Below are 10595 nucleotides of genomic sequence, written 5' to 3'. Positions count from 1 at the left end.
GTCGCTCCTGGTCTCCTTTTACTCTGCACTGCTAAAGGAGAAACCGGCTTCTCCCATCTCAGCAGGTTAATAATCCACTTAGCAATGACTAGATCCTTAGCTCAGAGACTTGTTGCAACCGTGATGGGCAGTGCTTCAGCAGCCAAAGGACTAAGCTGAGAAGATTTTTCAGTAAGATATCGATCAAATGGTGCAAAGGCAACACATGTGGCTTTCTTGTGGGTCCTTAGAACGTCACAGCATTTGTTTTGTTGAATTGTCCCTGAAAATGTTCATTGTTTCTTTTTGTGCAGTGCCTCTCCCCCAGTCAAATTTCATTGTATTCATAGTTACAATCAAAAGGCTATTTTTGCACTGAAAATACAAATTCTTGCCTGTCAAAGTGATCCTCACTTTAAAAATTAGCCTCCCCCCCTTTTTTTTTTTTGCTTAGAAAAGTGCTTGACTTTGTTTTTAAAAAACTGTGCACCATAGTGACATGTTCAAACGTGACAATGGCTCCAGTTTTATGAAGAAAAATCTGCTTTTCGAGTAGCCTTGCATTTTATTACAGATATTTCACATGCTCCACTAGCTTTACTACTGGGCCCCACCATTCCCTCAAGAGGAAGAGTGGGATGAGGTGGGGACGGAGTGGGGAAGTGACAAGGCTCTTGTCCCTGTCTCTGAGAATGTCAATTACTTGTTGGCAGGGGAGACTAAGGACCTCAGCCTGTGTGTGTCTGTGACTTGTATGGCTCCATCTGGTTAAGTTTGGGGGTGCAGTCAGGGCATGTGCCCTCACACTGGGTGTTGCCCACACAATCTATTCAGACCAGCAGACATTAGACAGGAAAAACAAGGCGAGCCCAAGGGCACATATATCCCGGTGGGTGCATCTTCTTTCCCTGCGCCCCTGGGGGCAGGGAGAGACACGCCCCCCGCCAAAGGACACTGGTGGGGCCACTGCTGCCTAGTTTCCCTGCAGGGGATGGGCAATTTGAAAATGAGGCAGCCTATGAGGGGTGTCCCTGGGACGTGGCCGATTTCTCCTCCCAGCCCTGCACCCGCCGGGTCCAGGCCCCGCGTCAGCGGCTTGGCTGTGGGTTTTCCATGGCTGGACAGCTTGTGCCTGGGGAACAGCGAGGCGGAATCGCGCCCCTTACCGCCACGGAAATGTGCTGGCGTAAGGGAGGGGGCCCCCACTGCAGGGGCGGGACGGGGCTCTGCAGGCTCCCGCTCCGGGGGGCGGGGGCGGCGATCAGGGGCCGCTGGTGACACCCGCGCGGATTTACCCCTTCGCACGCGGCGGGCGCGCGCGGCTTTTAACTCGCGTTCCCGGGCAGGCAGCTCTGCGCCGGTCTTCGCAGCTCGTGCGCACTACAGTAGCAGCTGGCGGGCGGGCTCGAAGGCGGCGCTTTGTGACGGCAGCGGGGTTCGGGGCGGAGCCGCCGCCGCCTGCGATATAAGGGGCGAGTGCGGCGGGCGCCCCGCGCAGTGGCGAGCGGCGGGGCCGGGCGGGAGTTGGGCTGGCCATGGAGTTACTGCGGACTATCGCTCACCAGCCGGGGAGCAGCGCCGGCGGCCCCAAGGGGGGCGAGCCGGGGCTGGGCAGAGCCTGTGGCGGGGAAGCCCGGCGCAAGAAGCCGCTGGAGGAGCAGCCGCAGCATCACCACTCGCAGGCTGCCCCCGAGGTCTCCCGGATTATCACCGACCCCGGCACGGGCAAGCGCTACTGCCGCGGCAAGGTGCTCGGCAAGGTAAAGGACCGGCGCCTGCAGCCTCTGCCCCCGGGGCTCCGGAAAGCGACTCGCATGGCTCGCCGCGGCGAGCAGCCAGCCAGGCATCTCTGCTCCCTTCCCGCACCGGCAGCGGGGTCGAGCGCGGCATGGTCCTTCCTCGAGCCGGGCAGGCGTGTCCTGCCCCACCCCTTTCCCTGCATGTCAGTTCGCGTGGTCACCTGCTGCATGCTGCGAATTCCCCCCTTGGCAGCCGCAGGCCCGCCTGGGTGGCTGGCTGGCTTGGCGGACTCGCTCTGATACAGCGCGGTGGAAGTGATGCCCTGTGAATGTCTAAAACTGGATCGGATCTCCTTGTCTGTGTAAACGGGAGCGTTTGAAGTATGCTATGTTAAACTGGCCCTCTCTGCCCCACCACTTATCCATGGATCTCCCATTTCCTCTATCCCTAAAATTGTGTTTTTTCTCATGTCATGGCTATAAAATGGCTTTGATTTGGGAGCCGCCCTCCTCCCCCCACACAATGAGGTGGGGGGGTCTGTCTGCTACCGAAATGCCAAATGCAGAGGAAATTACACCGACCCCCTACTCTTGCAAGCTTCTTGAGTAATTAAATCCAGCAGATGACTGATTAAATGAGGAACCTCTTTCATACCATCCTTAATTGCCTTTTTTTTTTGGTATATCTCTCTAGGGTGGATTTGCCAAATGTTATGAGATGACAGATTTGACAACGAACAAAGTCTATGCTGCAAAAATCATTCCTCACAGCAGAGTAGCTAAGCCTCATCAAAGGGAAAAGGTGTGTGCATGAGTGACTCTTGTTTAAAAAATCTCTTTGTGTGCTGCATGGCCCTTCCCTCTTTAGAAATGTCTGCTGGCGTTAGCAATCTCCTCAGCCAAGGTTGCAAGGCTAATAAGCTTTTCTTGTGTCTTGTTCTTTAGATTGATAAAGAGATAGAGCTGCACAGAATGCTTAATCACAGCCATGTTGTACAGTTTTACCACTACTTTGAGGACAAAGAGAATATTTACATTCTTCTGGAGTACTGCAGTAGAAGGGTGAGCATCAACTGGGAGAAATCCAGTATTCACTTACCTGGGATCTGCAACTAATGTAAATATATAATATGTGAAAGGTGTTTCTCATAACTTCTTTAGGGGTCATTTCTCCTTGTTTTTTATTTAAAAGTGAACCTACTTGAGAACTTTAATTCACCTCATTGTTTGTGTGTGGGTTTTTTTGCAGTCTATGGCTCACATCTTGAAAGCAAGGAAGGTATTGACGGAACCAGAAGTGCGATACTACCTCAGGCAGATAGTGTCGGGGCTAAAATATCTTCATGAACAGGAAATCTTGCACAGAGACCTTAAACTAGGTAAGTCATTTTTCCCTCATTGATTGCAAAAAGCACTGCTTCCAGCAATGGGGCACTTAGCAGACTGATAGCTCAATTGATAGAATCACCTCAGTCTTTTTCTACAATGGAAACCTGGAGCACTTAAGTAATGACATTAAGTATTCATAAAAAACAAGTAGGCTATCTACTGGCTTTTGTTAGTGTGACTCAGCACTAGTGGCTAATGCATCCCTATCTTGCAAGGCAGGGATTCACTTTTTATTTTTTATTTTTTTGGGTCTAGGTAATTTCTTCATTAATGAGGCAATGGAACTAAAAGTAGGCGACTTTGGTTTGGCAGCAAGGTTGGAACCGCTGGAACACAGAAGGAGGTAGGAGCCTCAAGAATGTTTAAGGAACAGCATTAATCCAAACTGGACTCTAAAAATTAGAGGAATACAAAGATCAACTAACTGCTGCAGGGGTCAGAACTTCCCCCTCCTGTAAAAGCACTGCAGTATGTGGTGGGTGGCTTGTTGCTCTGGACACTTAGATACTGGCCAATGCCAGAGGCAGGATGTGTGACTCAATGTTGCAATGATGTACCTAGTAGGGCTTTTCTTGTTTATTGAAGACTGTAAATAGGAATGTTGGTAACAGTGCAAACATGATTCACACTGTTTTTTGAGAGCTTCTAAATTTCTGCCCAGATCTAATGGCGGGGGTAAACTGCCCAATGGAAACACCCCTACATTTCTTCTCTGGGTTAATATACTGAGTCCTGTTATCTTTGATTTGCAGAACAATCTGTGGCACACCAAATTACCTCTCTCCAGAAGTCCTCAACAAACAAGGTCATGGATGTGAATCTGACATATGGGCCTTAGGTTGCGTAATGTAAGTATCACTTCAAAGACTCAAAGCTATCTTGATAATATACTTAGGGTTCAAAGGAGAGGCAATGACTGGGTGAACACAATGCCTGAAGTCTGCCTAACCTATGAATATAACACATGAATTATCAAAGCAACCTTCTTGCTAAGAAATGGGCTGCTAATTTAAAGGGGCTTTAAAAAAAACACTATATATTTTGAAGTGTTTTTGCATTTACTCAAGTACTGAGACTCTTTTATTCCTCTTAAACAGGTACACAATGCTGTTAGGAAGACCCCCCTTTGAGACTACAAACCTTAAAGAAACCTATAGATGTATAAGGGAAGCAAGATACACTCTACCATCATCTCTATTGGCACCTGCAAAGCACTTAATAGCTAGCATGTTGTCAAAAAATCCCGAGGACCGGCCCAGTTTAGATGATATAATTCGACATGACTTTTTCGTACAGGTTTGTACTGTGTGGCTTTCTGGTTCAGAATGTTGCATTATTCTAAGTGCACATCACAGTCTTCTAAGTATTGGCTTCTACATTTCATTTCCACAGGGCTTTACACCAGATCGACTCTCTTCTAGCTGTTGTCATACTGTTCCTGACTTCCACTTGTCAAGTCCAGCTAAGAATTTTTTCAAAAAGGCAGCTGCTGCTCTGTTTGGTGGTAAAAAGGAAAAAGCAAGATACTTTGATACACATAGTAAGTACATTAGAATTATACTTGTGTATATAGCTTGCTTACACTTTGTGTTAACTAGTGGTAAAAACAGCATTTGCATTTACCCAAGTATAATACTGTAAACTGTTAATTTACATCACTGAACTATCTTGTCCTTGTCATATTCATATTGATCTGCATGCTACTAGGTTTAGGTAGATGTAGCCCATAGTCTACATTCCCAATTTACATAGGGAAATGTTTCTTATATATACCAGCAAGCTTTTTATTGGGCCATAATCTATTGTTTCTGTTAACTACACTTAGTCTCAAGGTAGAAATGCCATTGTACGTAATGATGGCCAGGAGTATGCTGCAGGTGGGAGAGAATGCACTGCAAGAAGAGAGAATTGAGTTGTTTACACATTCCATCCTTGTTTGTAGCTAATGTTGTTGTGGGGTATTTATATTATTAGGTATTGCAAAAACATTCTTAGATATGATGTTAAATATTTGGCTTTTTAAAATTATAGATAGATTAACTAAAGAGGACGAAGAAATCTACAAACTTAGACATGAATTGAAAAAGACATCGATAACCCAACAGCCCCACAGACACAGAACGGATGAGGTATAGTCAAACTGATGAACTACAATGGGATGGGGTAGTAATAACTGATACTTGGCAGGAATTCATAATTGAGATTTATATTTCCTAACCACGTTTAAATGATTAGCACTTATATGGTAGTGACTGTTATAAGAGGGCTTAGGCATGTTTTTGCCACACTGGTATGTAGTAGCCTTTAGTATTTGTATAGAGTCTAAGTCTTCAGAATTTATTACTCTATCCTTCTAGAATCTGCTTTATCTGTGCACCTTCTGCACAAATTTTAAAGGGATGCTGGCAGGCATTTCTCCCAATACGCCAAATATAAGGACTTACATTTTTATAATAACTAATTCATCATAGAAGGCCAATGAAATTATTGGGATTTTAATGTTCACATGCAGTGTGTGCAACCCAAACGCTGCAGCATTTTGTGAGTTCATGAGCTAGAGAGTAACCAGTTTTGCTACATTGTCCAGGTATTGTGAAATGCAAGACCTGAACAGCATAAATAAACTACATGTTATTGTCCTGATAATGTTCCTTCATACTTGTGTCTGCTTCCTAACTAGATCTCCTAAAATTATTTAGCTGTCAATTGGCATTGCCAGGATCAGTCTTTAATATGAGAGCTATACAAAAGCTCTCTGTGTGAACCTTGCCTTGCCTTATTGATTCTTAAATGTATAATTTCTTCTTGTAGGAGACCCAGCCTCCTAACATTACAGCAGCCAAACCTGGAACTCTAGCAGAGACCAAACAGATTGGAGACTCCATTCGAATGATAGTTAGAGGAACTCTAGGAAGCTGCAGCAGTAGCAGTGAATGTAAGTACAACATTAATGGAGTTCAAGATGGGGTTTTCCTGTTAAATCATAACATGCAAAACAGTAAACAAGCATCAAAGAAAACAGTGGATTTCAGCCTTAGAACACATTTCTTCCCATTCCTAAAACTAAACATTGGTTGCAATTCTTCATTCTGAAAACTAACCTTAAGAGGCTGACAAAGCTGGATTTATTTAGACTAAGGTGTAGATGGTGGGTGTGTTACATTATGCAGATAATTCAAGATTTGGCAACAGTTCTGCTCTTCTTTTTCAGGTTTGGAAGACAGTACCATGGGAAGTGTTGCTGATACAGTTGCAAGGGTACTGCGAGGTTGTCTTGAGAACATGCCAGAAGCAGATAGTATTCCCAAAGAACAGCTGACAGCATCTTTCCAGTGGGTTACAAAATGGGTTGACTACTCGAACAAATATGGCTTTGGTTACCAGCTGTCAGACCACACTGTGGGTGTTCTTTTCAACAATGGAGCACACATGAGCCTTCTACCAGACAAAAAGTAAATGCCTCCAAATGATTAGAAATTGACAATTCACTAAGTTGAGTCTGCCTTAAATTTTATGCTTGAACATACCTGTAATTGTTGGGTTTATTTTTTCCCTTGTCCGGCAGAACAGTCCACTACTATGCTGAGCTAGGCCAGTGCTCTGTCTTTCCAGCTACAGATGCTCCTGAACAGTTCATCAGCCAAGTAACGGTTCTGAAATATTTCTCTCACTACATGGAGGAGAACCTTATGGATGTAAGTACAACTCAAATTCTGAAAGACCACTGAAGGCAATGAACTTGCAGTAAACGTAAGCTGACATGGTGGCTTTGTGCTCTTTTTCCCCCCCCCCCCCCTAGGGAGGGGATCTGCCCAGTGTAACTGATGTTCGCAGACCCAGGCTTTACCTCTTACAGTGGCTAAAATCTGACAAAGCGTTAATGATGCTCTTCAATGATGGCACACTTCAGGTAAATACTTCTAGGATGGTGTTAAGTGAATGTGTGCCTGATACGCTTGTGCAGATGAACTTGTGACTTTCCTATAGAGTCCTGCATCTGAAGGTTGACCGGTGAAAATGTCTTATCTTTTTTGCAGGTGAACTTTTATCATGATCACACAAAAATAATCATCTGCAACCAAAGTGAGGAGTATCTCCTTACCTACATCAATGAAGATAGGATATCAACAACATTTCGACTGACAACACTTCTGATTTCTGGATGTTCATTGGAACTAAAACACAGAATGGAATATGCACTGAACATGTTGCTGCAAAGATGTAACTAAAAGACTGTCTCTTCTTAAACCAAAAGGACTCTTTTCACTGTGAAATCTACAGTGGAGGCAGTGGAGCGACTAGTATGTTGATGATGGATGAGTGGTGGTACGAAAACTATACTCTTGTAGTGTGCTGGGCTGGGACCAGACAGACCTAATCCTACTTTGTTGGACTCATGAAACAGTGTGACAAGGAGTTCTTTGGAATATAGCTTTCTTGCTTCGCACATGTTTAAAGGCTTGACTGAAGTTCAGCAGAGTGACTTCTAGTTCTGTAGGGAGCAGTTCTAATGGAGGACTTAAAACTGTGAATATGCATCTGGAAGGGGAGGGAGGGGAGAGCTCCATGTTGTGGAATAGCTGTAATGAGCAGGTTTTGGCTGCTTAAAACTGTGAACTATGGCCATAACTTCTTCCTTATTTTTCAAGAACTAGCCACTTGTGGCTGGCAAAGTGCATTCCTTGTTAATAATTTTTTATTTATTACAGCCCAAAGTCAAGTATTTATTACACAACATTTTTTTGGACCTTGATATTTTAAATATACATTTGTTGGCAATAAAGAGAATGGAAAAACTGAACACTCTCCACCCATTTCTTTAATATGCAATTTAAGATCCTCTGCTCTGCATCAATAAAACAAGCTTGCTGGATTGCTTTCCTAAAACTCTCTCTGAAAAATGATACTCACTTGAGCCTTAATCGGCTCAAAAGCTTAAAACTACAAACCCATAACACTGAGCATGAAATGGGCAAGCTGTTCATCCAAATAGAGAAAATGATCATATGCTTCAATATTCTGTCAAAAGGTAAACTTTACTGCCACTCTTCGGCAGAAGTCTGATACAATTGGAAGTTGTTGGAGTTGTGAAATAATTGTGCAGATCTTAGCTCTATTTCTACAGTAGTAGTATAACTAAAAACAAGGGTGAGATAGGCCTTCAAGAGGCATCATGCCAGGAGTTTAAATGAATTCTTGCCATTAATTAGAACAAGTCTTCCTCTGAAGGGTACTCAGTGGAATTGTACATTGCTGTTAAAGTCAGAGTTCATTGTGTGTAAACTTCCCATCTTCCACAATGGATGAAAACTCTTGGTATTGGGAGAGGGAGGCTTGAGTTATTCCATGAAAACTCAAACACTAGAATCTCTCGTCTGTGTCTATCACTTAGCTTTTCAGACATGACTAGGCATGTTTCTCTTCCATCATGCTTGAGTGGCTATTTTCTGACTAGTTAAAATGAAACCCAATTAAGTGCCTAAAAAAGATGTAAGGAGGAAGAAGCAACTCTAGCATAAAACTTAGTACCAACTTCTGGCTGAACTAGTCAAGATTAACAATGCAGCTAATTGAACATTTTTAACCAAAACAAATTTTATATATGTCAAATGTGCAATATTGGAATTTGGTGTCTTAAGTGTCCCTGGATATGTAGTATGGACTTCTTCATATCTTGGTTAAATGTACAGAACCTCTAAGTGCTCCAAAATGGCTGGGGGGAAACTCTTGCCGTAGAAAACTGTACACAGATGTTCAACACAGCAAACAGTAATCCAGTCCTTTATTCAATAAAATAATCCCTATATACCAGTGATACCTATGTGGAAAGATAATTGTAAGAATACCACTTATGTCCTCAGTGTGTCAACCAATCCAGTTGACTACATGAAGTGGAAAGTCTCTTGAAACAAAATGCAGACAGAACAAATAAGTGCAATTAAAATTAGTGAATGGGGGTGGGATTAGACCTTACCGTAGGTCTCCAGTGATTTGCATTATCTAGCCTTTGTATAAAACCTCATCTGAATCTTCTGATGCAGTTTTTGCTCTTCCTGCATGTTGTGCATGGACTAATATTTATTTAGTCTCAAAGTCTAGACAGGAAGACCAGATTGAGCTGTTCTGCTGACAGATATACTCCAGCTACTTCAATGGGCGTTAAACTAGATTCTTGCTGTTGTGAAGAGAATTTGGCCCTTCACGCTCCCCTAGAAGGGAGATGTTGATGACTGACTTTACTCCCAATTGACTGACTTTCCTCCAATTGCACATGCAGCAACTTGTTGTAACTCCTGGTTTTCCAAAAAGAAAGATTTACTTAAAAAAGCAACAAGCAAGCACTTGCAACACTATGTAAGCGATGCAATGATGTCTGGTTAACAAGGACCCTAAATTGGCCCAGAATATTCAGAAGTGGAAAGTACAGATGGTGACTGCTGCATTAATGGCATTTGCAGCACAGAATAAAATGAGATTGGAGTACCGTTTTTCTACTGTGTCATTCCTTAAAGAGAAGATCTTACCTGTTTAGATATACTCAAAATGTACACATTGACAGTATCTATACCTAGCTATGAATGCTGAGTTAAATGAATACCTATGCAATCAAATACAATTATGGCCATGAGCTGTGCTAGGTATTTGTAGACCATAGCTTCCTATCTTCCTATCACACTTTTTATGCCTTATTAACTTCAGTAGTGGCAAACATCTCTTTGATTGAATTGCCACAATTAAATTATACCAATACATTCCAATTAAGAAGTAAAAACTCTATTTAAATATATGGTACTAGAATCTAATATCATGGTTCATCAATGTTTGGAATTTAGTTTAATAGAATATAAAGTTTCAGCCTCTGGGATTTATCCTTGTAATTTTGTTTCAATGAGAAAACAAAATTGATTCGAGGGATTTGGGTATATCAAGGCTTTACAAGTTAGGGTTAGGCTAAGTTTAGAAATGGTCTTCTTCCCTGATTTCACAGCAGAGGGAAAAGTCAGACATTTTACGGTGTCTGTGTCATGTGAAAATAAATCTGAACAGAAGCAGGCAAGGATGGCATCTTGGTTTAGTATTAACTGTTTTATGTTCTGAGTTAAGTCTAGTTCTAGTTCTCTTTTCTAATTATTATTTAAAAAAACCTGAATTTGGGGAAGGAGGACTAGGAGGTGTAGAGGATGACTAATGGGATGCAAAGCCCTTCACCTCGATGTCATTGGCTCAAATCTGTCCCAGGTCAGTAGTTCTAGAAAGCTGTTACCAGCTGATGGTAGTTCAGTGACCTATGTGAAATTATTTGATGAATTTAGTCTAGTTCCAAATAGACAGATATATACACCATAATTATATACTATACTGCTCTCTCTCAGGATGATGGCAGTTGTCCCTCACCCTGCCTAGATCCATTCCCTGCAATTCAGTGTTAAGACAGCTTGGTGTGCCCAGGTGGGGAAGTTTGTGCTACCATTATCTGTTCTGGGAATA

General features: G+C 42.9%; 1 protein-coding gene across 1 annotated transcript; it reads left to right on the top strand.

Annotated features, from left to right (window-relative positions):
* Positions 1–1463: 1463 nt before the first annotated feature.
* On the top strand, positions 1464–7908 carry PLK2 (polo like kinase 2). The gene is made up of 14 exons (XM_034774275.1): positions 1464–1739; positions 2413–2520; positions 2664–2780; positions 2968–3097; positions 3363–3450; positions 3860–3955; positions 4205–4403; positions 4500–4647; positions 5139–5236; positions 5919–6042; positions 6319–6559; positions 6673–6802; positions 6907–7017; positions 7145–7908. The coding sequence occupies exons 1-14, from the start codon at positions 1515–1517 to the stop codon at positions 7334–7336; spliced, it is 2007 nt and encodes a 668-aa protein (XP_034630166.1). The 5' UTR covers positions 1464–1514; the 3' UTR covers positions 7337–7908.
* Positions 7909–10595: the final 2687 nt, after the last annotated feature.

The sequence above is a fragment of the Trachemys scripta genome, chromosome 6, assembly GCF_013100865.1.
Source record: "Trachemys scripta elegans isolate TJP31775 chromosome 6, CAS_Tse_1.0, whole genome shotgun sequence".
NCBI classification, from domain to species: Eukaryota; Metazoa; Chordata; order Testudines; family Emydidae; genus Trachemys; species Trachemys scripta.
This window is presented reverse-complemented; position numbering and strand designations above follow the sequence as displayed.

Excerpts from the sequence above, each read along its gene's own strand:
- PLK2 (XM_034774275.1), top strand. The coding sequence starts at position 1,515 with ATGGAGTTACTGCGGACTATCGCTCACCAGCCGGGGAGCAGCGCCGGC. Across the intron at positions 3,451-3,859 it reads CCGCTGGAACACAGAAGGAG|AACAATCTGTGGCACACCAA; the intron begins GTAGGAGCCTCA and ends TTTGATTTGCAG. Across the intron at positions 6,560-6,672 it reads AGCCTTCTACCAGACAAAAA|AACAGTCCACTACTATGCTG; the intron begins GTAAATGCCTCC and ends CTTGTCCGGCAG.